At 45.2% G+C, this 15,927-nt stretch overlaps 1 protein-coding gene across 6 annotated transcripts in view; it reads right to left on the bottom strand.

The window, feature by feature from the left end:
* The window catches only part of ATP8B1 (ATPase phospholipid transporting 8B1), a 109,817-nt gene that overhangs the window by 40,222 nt on the left and 53,668 nt on the right, over window positions 1-15,927 (bottom strand). For 5 of the 6 annotated variants that reach the window (XM_070452466.1, XM_070452464.1, XM_070452468.1 and 2 more), the window contains exons 2-8: window positions 14,251-14,453; window positions 5,362-5,459; window positions 3,388-3,501; window positions 1,909-2,007; window positions 1,732-1,793; window positions 397-469; window positions 216-286 (exon numbers count right to left, since the gene is read on the bottom strand). In XM_070452466.1, the coding sequence (XP_070308567.1) occupies window positions 216-286; window positions 397-469; window positions 1,732-1,793; window positions 1,909-2,007; window positions 3,388-3,501; window positions 5,362-5,459; window positions 14,251-14,431 (698 nt within the window). In that variant the 5' untranslated portion in view covers window positions 14,432-14,453. Of the gene's footprint in view, window positions 1-215; window positions 287-396; window positions 470-1,731; window positions 1,794-1,908; window positions 2,008-3,387; window positions 3,502-5,361; window positions 5,460-14,250; window positions 14,454-15,927 lie in introns of those variants that run through there. The other variant, XM_070452469.1, reaches the window with a different exon arrangement.

Below are 15,927 nucleotides of genomic sequence, written 5' to 3'. Positions count from 1 at the left end.
CTAGGGAGTCAGACCACTGCTTGTCCTACCAGGTACTCAGTAGGGAAAAAGGCAAAGACAGAGAGGCTGGTCTCCTAAGGAGAGGCTGCTGGGTATCCAGGGGTAGAAGTAAGGCCAGACCTCAGGGCTTCCTGTCCAAGTGCACAAGTTTCACATAACAACGGTCAGCCTTCCACAGGTAAGCTTCCCAACCCGCCCGCCTAAGGCCCGCTCACCCATCCAGTTCGGCCGTTTCCACATAGCAGAGGCTGTTAGGTTCAGAGCTCGACAGCAGCAGGATGTCAGCCTGTTTGAAACGAAACACACCAGTAACACAGACCCCCACGCCAGAGGCAGAACCGAACGCCAGGTCAGAGGAAGGAGAGCAATGAGAGCGCAGAGCTTGAGCCCACTTACTGGGATGAAGTCATTTTTTTTCAGGCGAATGACATCTCCGACTTGAATGTCTTTCCACTTGGCAACTTTGAACCTGAATGTAGAAAAGAATGATAGTTCAGTGGCAGTCTTCAAGTTACTGGCAGGGGATTTGGATGATGCTGTCTGGTAGCCAAAAATTCTGGGAAAACATGCACACCCCAGGGGAAGGTCAGCCAGCTGATGATTAAGGGGTCATGAGGCTCATCTTCTCCTCTGGAGGAAGAAACAAAGGCGGCGCTAACTTTGGTGTGTTCCTTTCCATTCTACATTGTGTAACTGGGGGGTCAGCGGGGGCTCCTTAAATGTGCAGGAAGGAGATACACGCCACCCCTTTGTTTTTGCTCATGTCCTACGTTCCAGTCATTCTGCTTCCTTCCACTCAGCTATCCATCGCCTGCTGATCCCAGGAGAGGGAAGCATTATGGATCCCACATAGCCGTCTGGAATGCTCATGATGCTTTAGTTTTTATACACATTTGGCTGCATTGGGTCTTAGTTGCAGCACTTGGGATCTTTGATCTTTATTGCAGCATGCAGGATCTTTAGCTGTGGGATGCAAACTCTTAGTTGTGGCATGTGGGATCCAGTTCCCCAACCAGGGATCGAACCTGGGTCCCCTGCATTGGGAGCCTGGAGTCTTAGCCACGGGACCGCCAGGGAAGTCCCCAAGTCTAGTTCTTGTCTCCTCTCTATTGTTTAAACTTATCTCTTTAATGAGTGTATCACTTTTCTAATAAATCTCATAAGAATATTAATAAAATAAAAAGATTGCTTCCTTTGATATTAAAGTCTCTTGGAAATACCCATTTGACTGTCTAACAAATGAACACTTAAAAAAATTTAAAATATAGCATGGGCAGACCTCAGAGATACTGCAGATGATGAGATTCCTATACAAACAATTCCTTTTTTTTTTTTTTTGAGATTCCTATACAACTAATTTTAATAAAACTCAGATCATAACAAGAAAGATGAAAACAAAAAGCTCTGAAAGCCCAGCAAAGGGAGAGACCACTGCGGCTGGGGATTCAGGAGGGGTTTCAGGACATTTGGGCAAATCGCTGGGGGAGAGCGGAGATGGAGTCACACACTCCAGGCTGAAGGAAACCCAGGCAGGCTGAGGACACAGACCTCCAGAAGGCAACTGCCTACACTGCAACCTGGGGATAGCCTTGTCTTCGTAAGTGGTGAGAGGCCTTTACAAGGAAGAGGTTAATGTGCCGTTAGACTTCCAAGTTCCTCTAAGGTCGCTTCTAGATGCATTTGTATGTTACCTCCTTGGATGAAAAGTCACGCGCTCCGAAAGGCGCATACCTGCCGTCCTTAACGACCTCACACGTCCTGTTGTTGACTTCCTTGTCCATTTTATGGCGCGCCTTGAGAGGAGGGATGGGGAGAGGTTACTTTAATCATCTCAAAACGGCGAGTTATGAATGCCACTAGAAAATACGCTTGCTGCGGTGAGGAGACGGTTGCATGAGGAATCCTTACCACGTCATCCACGAGGTCTTTGATGGCCGTGACGCCCAGTACCACAAGCAAGGGCACCAGCGTGGTGTACCATGCCAGGGTCGAGATTTGAGGGATTGCCTGAAAGAGATTAAAAGAGGGCAGGCGTGTGTGCCCAGGAAGACACAGCAGAGCCACAGGCAACCGCTGACGCTAAGCCTAATCTCCACCATCATCCAGCTGGCATCCTGCACAGCAGGCATGGAACGGTGCCGAAGTATCCAGCTAGCCCTTCTCCTGCCTCTCTCTCTAGCTTCTGGCTTCCTGGATCAGAGCCTAGAGACAGAGACAGACGTTACAGAAAAACTCACACGAACTTTCCGCCCAACCCAATCCTTAATCTCGCAGACTATAAGAATTACGTGAAGAAAGAGTGTGAGCAAAGGGCTAAGGCTGTTACCAGCATCCTCACCTGGACCTCTGTGCCTTCAGGAAGGAGATGGGGGCGAGGAAGCTCATGTCCCACGTTACTGTGACTATAATAAGGTAGAACGCCCCTTTTCCTTCTAGAACGAAGGAAGGGAAAGTGGCCCACTCGTCATGCAGCAGTACTGTAAACTTAGCAGTGTTTCTCTCTACACGAGCCTGTCCCTAAGGTCCCGCTCGATAAGACCACCCCTTATGATCAAGTCAGCAGGTCTCAGGTTCTACTAAACCTGCTGAGGGTCTAGTTCTCCCTCCTGCGTCTTCCCTCCACCTGTGCATCCGCCATCTCCACTCAGACACACAGGTTACAGTTTCACTAAACTACATTGGGCGAACCCCAGCAGGTGAGACTATTTTCCAAATGAAACACTTGACATAAAGAATCTGATGAAACCAAGTGGAGATGCCATCCTTTGAAACCAGCACATCAAGTGCTAACGATGGAAACTCTGAGTGGCAACTAGAGGGTATATAGTTTCTTTGATCGTAAAACAGTTCCGAGACAGATAAAAGTAATGCCCTCCAGATTAAGTGGACTTCTTGCCCAAGTAGGCAAAGAAAAAAAAAATAGGCCTTTTTGGTGTAAAACCAGGTCATAAAATAATTATGAGAATTATGACCAAAATCCTAATAAAAGTCAATAACCTTTTGGCAACTAAATAAAAAATAAAAGCCAAGCATAAAAAATAGATTTAATTTTAAGGTACAACTGTTTCACAAAGTGAACATTTGAACTTGACTCACTTCAGGAAAACCAGTTTTAACAATGACATCAGTATGTTTTAACTTTGACCTCAGTATGAAACCGAACTTTTTAAAATACAGAAGTAAAATAACATTTGCATGTGCTCAGGTTCAGTGTTCATGTAACACTGTTCATGAAGTGATTCTGGGTGTTAGTCTCTTACATCCAGAACCCAGATGACCATATAGAAAACTTTCAAGATTTTATATACAATTTAAACACTAACAACCTGAACGTTACTGAGTCATCGTAATTCAAAACAGATTTAAGACATCAAAGGGTATTATTACCTGTAAGATGAGAAGGACCAGGAAATAGAAATTGGCCGCTCTCTTAAATTGCTCAAACAAATTCATTGGTAGAAAGGTCAACGCATTGTACTTGTATGTTTTAATTGCATTATTCTGTTGGAAAAAATGAGAAAATCATTCTAAACGGTCCCACACTTACCACAATACACAATGTATGAAGTGAAAGTGAAAGTCGCTCAGTTGTGTCTGACTCTTTGTGACCCTATGGACTATACAGTCCATGGAATTTTCCAGACCAGAATACTGGAGAGGGTAGCCTATCCCTTCTCCAGGGGATCTTCCCAACCCAGAGATGGAACCAGGGTCTCCTGCATTGCAGGTGGATTCCTTACCAGCTGAGCCACCAGGGAAGCTCAGACACAAAAATCAGTCCTGTGGCCTACAGACACACAAGGATATAATTTGTTTGAAAGATACTGAGATTTTCTTTAAGTTTTTACTTTTAACTGGGCCTGGAAATGATGCCTTGGAGGCTTATGTCAGAGAAAGTCACAAGACACAGACATTTCACCTCCAAGGCTTCTTTGGCAACTCCCACTGTGAGCAAACAGATCCTGCTGTTGGTTCCTTGATCTCTTAGGGCCTCTTAGAAAACAGGGCAGGGATGAGCAGTAAATGAGAAGGGTCAACATGGGTGGAAAAGGAACATTCTTATAAGAGCAATGGAGGGTGTGTAAGAGTAAAAGACACAGGCGTGGGTTGAATTGTGTGCCCTGCAAAGATACACTCAAGTTCTGACCCTGTGACCCGCGATGGTCATCTTACTGGGTTGGCCAGAAAGTTAGTTCGGGTTTCCCCATCAGATAAATCCGAACGAACTTTTTGGCCGACCAAATATTAGGAAATACAGTCTTTGCCAAGGGGATCAATTACAGTGAGGTCACGCTGGATTAAGGTGGATAAGGCCTAATCCAATGATTAGGCCTGCTGGCCTTCATAGAGGAAAACTGGGCACAGAGAAATATACAGGGAGACAGAGACTGGAGTGATGTAAAGCCAAGGAGCATCCGGGGCTGTCAGCCAGAAACCAAGAAGTCTGCAGCAGTCTCTCCCGTGGATCCCCCAGGAGGAATCAGCCCTTGATTTTAGACTTCGGGCCTTTTCAATTTGTAAGAGAATAAACTTCTGTTGTTTTACACCACCCAGTTGGCGGTATTCTGGGGAACAGTCCCAGGAATCTAACAGACCACACTTCAGCCCAGACTTGGCTCCTGTTCTTTATATTTCAATGGTAATAAGCATTTTTGGGGCGAAAATATCTTCAAAGTCTCTGAATCCATCACAGGCCAAGGATGGAGAGATAAGTTACCAAGATTACTGTCAAATTCTTATTACTGTCAAAGAGCAAGGCATCTGTGATATTACTGTATGCTCTTTTAAAAAATTTTTTAAAAAGAGCTTTGTATATTCAGAGGGAAAATTTCAATCAACTTTGTTTTGTTTCACACTGCCCCATACACCCTTAGAGTAGTTCATCTTACTGTGATGAGAAAAAAGGACATTCTAGGAAATCTGAAATAAGACACAAATGACCTTATCTGTGAAATAGAAACAGACTCACAGACATACAGAACAGATTTGTGACTGCCAAGGAGAATGGACTCAGAGTGTGGAGCTAGCAGATGGAAACTATTATATATAGGGTGGATAAACAACGAAGTCTTACTCAATGTCCTGGGATAAACCAGATGGAAAAGAATTTTTTAAAGAAAATATATATACATATATATAAACTGAATCACTTTGTTGTACAGCAGACCCTGATACAACATTGTAAATCAACTATACTTCAATTTAAAAAATGACATTCTAGAGAACTAACAGTGACTGTCAATGGCCCCCGGCCAGGGGTTACCTGAAAGGTAGGTGTCACATAAAGCAAGTAAGCATCATGGCTACTGGGGGAAAAAAAAACTGGCTTTTAATAAAGCTAACTGATTAAAATCAACTTACCGCATATTTGCTCTCCTTAATGCAAAAGAATACTGTGTTCATAAACTGAGGTTGTTCATGGAAGCGCCGATCATTGGCTTTGACTTGCCATGTACAGTCTTTAAAAAAGAAAGAGAAAATTAGCCTGTTGCTATGGGTTGAATTATGTCTTTCCTAGATTCACACATCAAAGCTCTAACCCCATCCTGTACCTCAGAGCATGACCTTATTTGGAAACAGTCACTCAGATGCAATTAAGTTCAAGTGGGGTCATTAGAGACGACCCTAATCCAACACGACTGTCGTCCTTATAATCAAAGGACCAGGACACAGAGACACCCCTGGAGGGAAGGCAGCCGAGCCACGGAGAGAGGCCTGAACAGACCTGTGAGGGAAGCCTCACGGCCTTCAGAAGGAATCAGCACACCGCAACACAGCGATCTCAGACTTATGGCTTCCCAGACGGTGACATGACACACTCCAAGTCACTCAGTTCATGGTAATTTGTTAGAGCGGCCTGAGCAAACCAATGCCCGTGTTATAAACTGACCACTGTTCATAGAACATTTGATTCTAAAAGAGAAATCCTCATTTGAACATGGCCTGAACAAAAACCCCAGAGCCCCACAAGGTCACAGCCAAGTTCAGGTTATTTCTTCAAACTCCTTTACTTGGTTTATAAAATGTGTGTGTGTGTGTGCTGTCGCTTCAGTCGTGTCCGACTCTCTGCAACCCCATGGACTGAAGCCCACCACGCTCCTCTGTCCGTGGGATTCTCCAGGCGAGAAGACTGGAGTGGGTTGCCGTGCCCTCCTCGTTCTATTCTATGGTAATCTGCAAACTGTTACCGGTTTCATTTGGCTCTAAGATGACTCATGACAAATCCCTGGTCACCAGTGTTCTAGAACACCTCTGAGAACTGCTGTTTAAAAACTCAGGAAGGTTGAAAAGAAAAATAATTAAGATTCCTTAAAAAGGAAGAAATGACCAATGAGAAGGGATAAAAACCAAAGTCAGAAGTGCTCAAGAGGAAAGAATAAGCCTCCCTGTTCATGCACTGGATTCTTTGCCCCCCTTGTGGCTCCTTAAATTTGCTTCATAAAAAATAAAATTAAAAAATAAAAAATTGCTTCATAATTAAGTCCTGCAGCCAACGGTTCCTCTGTCTCCACATGACCCCCTCAACTCCAGCCCGGTTTGATTGGGATGCTTCAGACTGAAGGTGGTATCTGACCTCAAGTAGGGCAGTGGAGGTTCATCAGAAATGACCTTGGTCTCCTAATCTCACACTGTGAATAACACCGTGGAGAGCCTGGAGAAAGTAACTGGGGTCCTCGTCTGCTGCACCCGGAGCTTAACCACAGCAGCATCTGTAGTTAATTTCAGAAATCTGATTACTGTCAAGTAATCAAAATAACTATTTCTAACAGGGTTCCTCATTTGGCCTAATTCAGACAAATTTGGCCTAATTTCAGTTGAAAAAGAAACCAATTGCTTTCCCTGATACTTTCCTGAGTTTCATGCTAACTGCTTGAGGAGCAGTTCAATGAGAGACCATAAAGAAAGTGAAAACGCAGGATGGGGAACACATGTAAATCCATGGCTGACTCATGTCAATGTATGGCAAAAACCACTACAATATTGTAAAGTAATTAGCCTCCAACTAATAAAAATAAATGAAAAAAAAATTAAGAACCAAAAAAAAAAAAAGAACCAAAAAAAAAAAAAAGAAAGTGAAAACAGTTTCTGTGGTCAAATACATTTGTGAAACACAGTATCCAACATCCTCCTCTTGGACATTCAATGGACCCACTGGTGTATTAAAGTCTCTGAGAAGTCCTATAGTAAAGGGCTTATTTAATTTTATTTAATCCAATCTTTTCAAAATTAATGTGACCAGGGGCACATTTAAAAAAAATATCACAGAACACCTATTAATATCATTTGAGAAGTGTTGTGTTAAGCACATGCCTTTAAGAAAGGTGGCAAAATAGCACTTGGAAATATTCATGTTTTGGATCAAACATTTACTAAGTACCCAGTTAAAACAGAGAACCTTACTGGACACTTGGACCCCAAGGCTAATTTATAGAAAAAGTAGATATTTTATCTTGTACCATTTTCTAGAATGGAAATATTGACCAAGAAAACAGAATATACTAACCAACAAAAAAATTCACCTTCACCTGATGACCCTTTGGTTAAAAGCAAGAAGGAAATTAATTCACAAGGGTTGTGCCTAATAAAATCATCAATGCATTTACCATCAGCCACCGGCTCAAAATCACCTGAAAAACATGTATTTAATACATGCAAATATGGCCACATGATGTTAGGTGTTCCCAGGGTCACCTTTGATCATCAACATCTGGCAGAGAAAGTCAGTTTTACCTGACCCCTCATTCTGAACTCTCGATTATAGACAACTTTGCAACCAAAAAGCTGTATTAGTTGGTACAGGCTACAGCAAACCAGGAGAGTTAAATGATCAAAAGTTTAGCATCAAAAAACAAACAAACAAAAAAAACCAACCCAAGAGGGAAATGGGTAAAGAACAAATAGACCATTCATACAAAGAGAAATTCAATGGCTCTTAAAAATATGAAAAGATACCCAAGTTCATCAAAAAACAAGGACAGTTCTTCAGTGAAGTACCCATTTTCATCCCACAAAGGCAAAAGAAACAGGTCCTCTTAGGTGGTCTCTGCAGAGGACAAGTTGGCCACATCTATCAAACGTCAACAGACACGCTCACTGCGTGTGTGTACACTCGGATAAAGAAATAACGTGTCTCAGGGCTAGTCACTGCAGCCCTGTTCATCAGGGAGATTAGAAATAGCCAAAATACCACTGCGAGCAGCTGGTTAAACATCCACACGATGAAAGTCTGTGTGTCCACAAACAAGAATGAGGGAGCTTTATATGTACATCATGACAGGGGAGATCGTCAAATGACCCTGGCCACGCAGGCATGTAACACACGGAATGAGTGCACAGTAGGGTGCAGGCATGCACACACAATTGCACACGTGTGACCATGTGTATATGTGTCTATGGGTACATAAGGTCTCGTGTTTGAAAGTAACCTTTGCACAAAGTGGTATGTGTATATCTCCAGAAGGACACAGGAGAAGTGGGCAACAGCAGACGCAGAAGAGGCAGGGTGGGGGAGTTCATTTTCCTTCTGTACCCTTTTATCAATACTATTACCTTTGGGGGAAAAAATCCTTTGTAATTCAATTCTTTCCCTTTATAGGATGACAATAAATATGTTTATAATAGGTTAATTACATAATAAGTAGGTTTAAATCAATATATGTAAGTTGCCCGATTTTCTTATGGTCATGATGCCATTATGTTTAATATTTTTGAAAATATTATTCAAGGGAATTCCCTGGCAGTTCAGTGGTTAGGACTCCAAGTTTTTGCTGCCAAGGGCTCAGGTTCAGTCCCTGGTTAGGGAAATTAGATCCCGAAAGCCATGTGGTGCAGCCAAAAAAAAGTCAATTAAAAAAAAATATTATCCCAAAAGACAATGGGATGGTGAGTGGGAATAAATCAAGAGAGGAGAAGACAGGAAAAGATGGAAACTTATGCAGTCATGGGGAAGAAACAGACCTGCATTCAACAATGAGTAAATCTTAAAAGTATCTTTGAATAAGTCCACATACACGCACAAATACATGCTGCATTCCATTCCAAATCAAACATGCAAATAAGGCTGCAAGCTGCACGCAGCCACCTCCGCCGGAGAGGAAGACAGGGCCCAGTCGCCCGGGCCTGAGCCAGCAGGGGAAGCAGGTGGAATCCGATCCCAGGGCAGGGCAGCCCTCTGCAGGGATGGCGGCGGGTGAGAGGAGGAGCCGCAGCACTGGGAGGGGCCCTGTGTTCAGCCTAAACTGCTGGCGTGGCCCCCAATGCCCTCAGCAAAGTGTCCGAACCCTTCAGCACGGCCACCGCCCCGCCCATCATCAAGCTCCAAGATGGCTCGAAGCCTCCCGGACTCTCAGCCCCAGGGAGCCCTCCTTCCCGCCGCCTCACCCTGGCACGCCCTGCCCCTGAGACCATATGGGTCAACTTGCCGCTCGCCTTTCCTCAGGACTCAGCACAGGTGTCCTCCCCTCCAGGAAGCCTTCCTTCACCAGGGGAGGCCTCACCTGGTTCCCTACTCATACGTCTGCTGAAGCTTCTCCTGCTCTCAGTCACAAATGCCCCCCAAGCCTGCTGCCCCGACACCAGCTCAGAACAAACAAGACAGGCTGGACCTTGGGTCCTCGGAGCACTTGCAGATTAGCTGGAAGAAGGGCACTGTACAACCTGTGTGAAATGAAGCATTCCCCGACTCCCGCCCAAGGCTGGATCTTTCTTCACAGCTCCTGGAGAGGAACCAAAGGTCGATCCATTAAGAGACAAAGGCACTACGTGATCGAGATTCTTTTTGCAAACTTTAGCTTTGTCCCTGTCATTTAAAATGCGCAGAGAGACTTTTCCATCAATTCAGCTATCTTCTCTGTTTGAAGACACTGTGCCTTGCCCTCCTGCAGGTGAGCTGAACGACCCAAGACTCAGTCTAAGGTTTTATCTGAGAAGCCGGTGAGGTACAGGGAAGCCTGGGGGTGGGGTCAGCAGGACGGTAACATGTCTGCAAAAACAGAGAAGGCTAGAGAAGGCTGAACCAACAGGAGAGGCTTCGAAGACGGCAGAGGTAGGGAACGCACTAAATCACTGGAAGTTTCTTTACATATGTGGGTGAACGCATTGCTGAGAAATTAACTGTTCTTCAGCCCATCCATCTCTCCATCCATTCACTGTGCTTAGACTTGAGGATGGAAGGATCCGTTAAAAAGAATGACCCAGCAGCTTCAGCCTGGGGGTGTTCCAGGAAAATCTGAACACCCCAGAGGGAAGCAGAAGGGTCAAGAAGATGATCTGATGGCGGAAAGATGAGAGAGGGGGTGACAGGCGAGGGTGGTAACAGCCAGTATGGACTGAGCTTTTACGGCATACCTGAAACTGTTCTCATTCTTTCCCACTTACTTTCTGATTTAGTCTTCACAACCAACCACCCGATGAGGTCGGTACTCACGTTAGGTCCATTTCACAGATGGGGACAATTGAGGCACAGAGAAAGAAGTCCTTCCCTCAAGGTCACAGAGCTAGAAAGTGATGAAGCCAAGGCTGAAATCCTCACAGCCAGCACCCAGCATCCTCCCTGCATACCAGGACATTCACCACCTCTCTGAGTCACGAACAGAGACGCAGTAAGTGAGGAGAATGAGCTTGCCACAGGCAGGCCTGCAGACAGAGAAGGAAGCGTGACCGGGAGCGGGAACACCTTAACGGTTGAGTGGAGAGTAGCCGAAGAGAGGAGGGACAGGAGTGTCGGGGCCAGAGTGCAGTCCCGTTAGGGAGGCCCGCTTCCCGAAGGAGAGGCTGTCAAGGTCGCGTGCTCCAGAGCAGACGGATGCGGGAAGAGAAGGTTGACAAAGAGGCCCTGCACCGCGCACTGGGGTTCTTGGTGATCTTGCCGAAAGCGCCATCCTTAGGGAGCTGGGGTGTCCCGCGGAGGGGAGGGACCGGGGGAACAGAGGGCTGTGATGGTAGAGAAATGGGTTCGCAGGAGAACAGGAGACAGGACAGCCGCCCAAGGCAGAAAGCAGGATCCAGGTAGGAGTCTGCTGCAGGAAGGGACGCGGTAACATGCGTTTGTAAGCCAGCCAGTGCGAGAAGAGGGCAGGGTTAACTCACCAAGCAACACGGCCTCGGAGGCAGGAGATGGCTTTCTCGTCCCATCCCCAGGCTCAGAAGAGTGAGCCAGCGTGCTAGCACAGGGCATGTGTTCATTCCCAAAGACCTCCATCTCTACGCTGGTTCCTGACTGGCACAGAGCTACCCAAGGAGGTGACCTGGGGCTACCAGGAGGGTGGAGGGGTAAGCTACATACGCAAACAAGCCAACACACCACCTAGAGTCAAGGAATTGCAGGAACCTGCGACTGAATAAAATTAAACTGGTTTCTTTAGAGTCAAAGCTTTCTGGGATTCTTGTATGCTAATGGATAAACTTAAACTTCAACAGGATAAAGAATTCTGGGTTTCCAGTCTCAGGGACCAAAGAATCCCTGTGTCCAGAAATATCTGGTAGAAACAGTGTTTCCCAGAACATACTTGGGACATACCATTCTTGTGTGTTCACAAGAGAATGTCCATCCCATCACATGGAAACATTCCCCCCGAGTTTTGTCAACAGTTGCGCGAAGGAAACCAAGGGTACACAGACGTTAGTAAAATCTGCGGCTTTTTCTCCCCTCAAGGCCCATTCTGACAGCAGGCTTACATCTGTTCTTGATTCTTGCAGCACACGAGAAATGTCCTTCAACTGAAAAGTACTTGGAATGGGTCTCTCAAAACACTTGCTTACTAGAGTGGGGCTAAGCATCTTTAAAAAAAAGAGAGAACCAACTTTCTGCACTAAAATATGGTTAAGAAAAATGAATGTGGTTCACACACTCTTAGACACTGCTCTGCTAGAAGAGGCCCGGGTCCCTGGTATCACTCAGCTGGAGGGCACTTCAGAGTGACTCCCGCTCTGTATTCTAAAGAAGCGAGCTCTTTGAAGAAAATTGTCCTTCATGTAAAATGTCAAGACAGACAGATGACAGTTAAAAAGACAATGATCTGTACTGGGAAAATGCCCAAGTAGGAATATGTGGGAAAATTAAGAGGGGGAAAGAAGGACGCAGAGGAAGAAGGGAGAGGGGGAGGAGAGGACGCGGGCTGGTTGCTGGGGGGTGCAGGGTAGAAGCAGGAGCGGAAGGAAAGGGGTCAAGCACTTCCTGAGTGTCCTTTGTGTCTAGGAAGAGCATACAGAGGGGTCAGAATAATAACACTTGGGAATTGCACTGGCTGTCCACTGGTTAGCACTTGGCATCGCTGGGGCCTGGGTCCCATCCCTGGTCAAGAACTAGTGGTCTCTTGGTCAAAATAATAATAATGATATTTTAAAAGTCACTTGAAAGGGGTTTTGAGAGACACCAAATTCCCCTATCCTTGGAAAAGACTCTGAACAGTGCCAAGATCAAGTCTGAGCTCCCTGCAGTGCCTGTGTTCTGAGGGTAGCAATCTACGAGAAATGACCTGGGAGCCACATGACCAGCAAAAAGCCCTCGGCAGTAGAATGTGAAGGCAGAGCTGGAAAAAAACAGAGGTGAGCATTTCCACCCACTCCGTGCCCCTCCGACAATTCCACAGGCACCCAACCCTGTCCATTTCCTCGTCCTGGACCACACATATGATAACATGGTGGCAAGCCCCACGGCAAAGTTCACCCCAACACGCACCAAGCCCATTCTCAGCCAGCTCATCAGATACCTACATAGGGTAGATTCCATGATGGTTATATAAAACTTAAAAAGTACAGTGGGAGAAGGAATGAGGAAGAAACATGTTATTTACTATCTGGGCAATCAACTAGAACTCCCCTTGCTAACTTGTCCGGCGACTTCTGCCTCATCCCCATTCAAACACTATCCAGTCTGGACCTGTTATGACAGAGGCCACATTCCTCATCAGACTGGCAGTGATTCCATTTCAACAAAGCTCAATTATAGAGATTTCAGTGCCTTCTGAGAAGGCTCAATAGCTTAAAATCACAGCCAGACATCCACAGGAAGACCTGATGCTGCTCAGTGTTTGATGCAGAAAGCTGAGGAGGGGACAACGATGTAGTTGAGCAGATGGCCTCCCTAAGTTTCAGAGCCTGTGGTGAGAGGCAGCCCTCGTGGGCACACGTCCACATCACCTCCCCATCAAGACCTCCCCACACAGCGGAGCAGAAGATGGACACCATCTGAGCAGCGCAGAAGGAATCACTACATCAGTGGGATTTCGTGCTGTATCTGTTTTTCTACAGGTGAAACCTCTTTGGAAAACAAACAAATCAGCTTAACAGGCAGCAGAATCCTGCAGGGAGAGACCGGGGGCAGAGAAGCATAAGAGAAGCAGGCTTCTGGCAGGCCTGGAAGGGGGGTCGGCAATGACAGGGAAGCCAGACAAAACCAGAGGTTATTCTGACTGAGGCTGGAACCAGGCATAGCAGGAGAGGCAGAAAGAGAACAACTTCCTGGCAATTTCTGTGAATGGGAAACCAGTTATGTCGCTGGACCGGGGAGGAAAACATTTTCAACTTGAACTATGGTGCAAATCTGGGGTGTCAAGACCAAAGGATCGGCTTCCTCCTGGAGCAGAAGTGCTAGAAGAAAAGACCGCATGTGTTCGCAGGGTGGGAGAACTAGTAGGAAATGAAATAGAAAAGTCATGGGAGGAAAAAAAGCACAACCATGAAAGTCAGCTACATTCTATAACCCCGAATGACAGGCTGTCTATGGCCGTTTTCAAGAAACATCAGCGGTAAGTTGTGACAGAGACTGTATGAGCCCAGAGCCTGAAATAGCTACTGCCCGTCCCCTGGAAAACGTCTGCCACTCCGTGGTCCAGAGCCGGCCTTGAAGCGGCGCTGATTCGGGGCAGGGAGCACCCTGCTGCATCATAGCCCCTCGTGACAGAGACCTACACATTCTGCCCCTGTTACTAAAAAGTCAAAACCATTCTATATTCACAAGCATTACAGTGACTCCAAGGTTCCTGGCTGTGGTAACAAGCAAATTCTCCCAGACTCAGCTCCTTTCTAAAGAGAGAGACACGAAGCGAGAACCTTCTGTTTCCTCTGCAGAGCTTGACAGCCACGGTCCACCAGCCTACCACACTGAGGACAGCGTGTACTGGTCCCAGCCCATCAAGTTTCATCCCAAGCTGAGAGAAAGAAGATGCCTCCCGGAGCATCCGTCCTTTGCACCTGTTGCTACTGCCCACATGAGGACGGCTGCCTGGCCTCCAGATCCCAGCGCGATACCTTTTTTGAACGGCTCCCGGGTTTCCTCCGCTTCCTTGTTAACCCGATTCTGCTGTGGTTCCACCGCAGGTTCCTGGTCATCAAGCTCATCTTCTGTTTCATCATCACTGTAGGGAACCACTTCATCATTAGGCTGAGAATCCTCATCAAACGTTGTTTCTGAGTCTCTTTCTGTACTCATTTTGCTGGCAAATTGGAACTACCTGGTTTAAAAGAGGGAAACCAGGGTGAAATAGGACCCGTGCCTAGTTTTCGGCTGAATTCTTCCTGCATTCGCTTATGATGCTTTTGACAGAACGTTATTTACCCACATGGAAATTAGACTGATGAAGGACCCCCAAAGCTCAACTTATCATGCAAATAAGAACAAAACCATTCATTATTGATAAAATGCTTGGGTGAGAATCTACAACAACAATAATGTAGCTGCCAACTTTTTTTAAGGGTATACAAGCTTTAAGGTTTTATTTCAAATTGTGTGTCTCTACCCAGCAAGTTTAATCAGTTCACAACCAACATTAAAATAAAATGAAACAGATTTAAAAATATCAGAGTATAGCAGGCATGGAGAGAGTACTGTTTGGCTAAACACTTTTACAAAGCTGACACATGCATACGTTTATTTGCATTGTGGGTCTTATTGGAATTGAATTTCTCTTGGGAAGTGTGCCCTGCTTTCAAAGTTTGAAAACCACTGTCCTACAATATCTGGTTGCTATTAACATTAATATTCTGAGCTTTTACTGTGTGATGTACTTTAAATACCAGCTTAGTCCTCAAATTTTCCTAATGGCTTCTTGAAAACACATTCTAGCCTATTTTCCTAACTGTCACCACCCACTCCTTATATTTAGAATTTGTGTTTGTGTATCCACCACCACATAAAGTGACACTATACAAGTTCCAAGTGCAACCTCAGTTATATTCAAATTAGGAATATATTTACATTAGGAATATACATACTTTCAGGCATTATTTACTGATACATAAGCATCGTACCTACCTACACGTACTCGATATCATTAACAGTGGCAGCTCACATTTATTTAGTGTTAACTGCCTGAGGGACTCTGAATGAAATGCTTTGTAAACACTGACTCCTTGAAACTTTCAGCATAGTGAAGGTATTATTATTTGTAGGCTACAGAGGAGAAAACCAAACCTTTACAACACTGGACAACTTGTAAAATATTTACTGAAATTTGGAAGCAAGGACAATTGCTTTCCAAGGAGATATCTTTTATATTCCACTTTCATGTTATAGTTTGTTAGATATTTTTATCAAGGTGAGTTGCCTTGAGTGGAACTATTTAGCTGGCTGCAGGCTTTATACCAAATCTAGTATCTTAAACATCTAAATTTTTATAATCATAAGTGTACATCTAAGATATGTTGAAATATTTAAGTGAGGATTTTGTCCAATATTATTTAAAATAAATCCCAGAAGCAACATGGATATCCAACGATTATTGCTGTTGTTTAGTCGCTAAGTTTTGTCTGACTCTTTTGCGATCCCATGGATTATAGCCCATCTGGCCCCTCCAGTATTCTCCAGGCAAGAATACTAGAGAGGGTTACCACTTCCTTCTCCAGGGGATCTTCCTGACCCAGGGATTGAACCCACAACTCCTTCATTTGCAGGCAGGTTCTTTATCACTGAGCCACCAGGGAAGCCAG

The sequence above is a fragment of the Odocoileus virginianus genome, chromosome 22 (genome assembly GCF_023699985.2).
Source record: "Odocoileus virginianus isolate 20LAN1187 ecotype Illinois chromosome 22, Ovbor_1.2, whole genome shotgun sequence".
Classification (NCBI taxonomy): Eukaryota; Metazoa; Chordata; class Mammalia; order Artiodactyla; family Cervidae; genus Odocoileus; species Odocoileus virginianus.
This window is presented reverse-complemented; position numbering and strand designations above follow the sequence as displayed.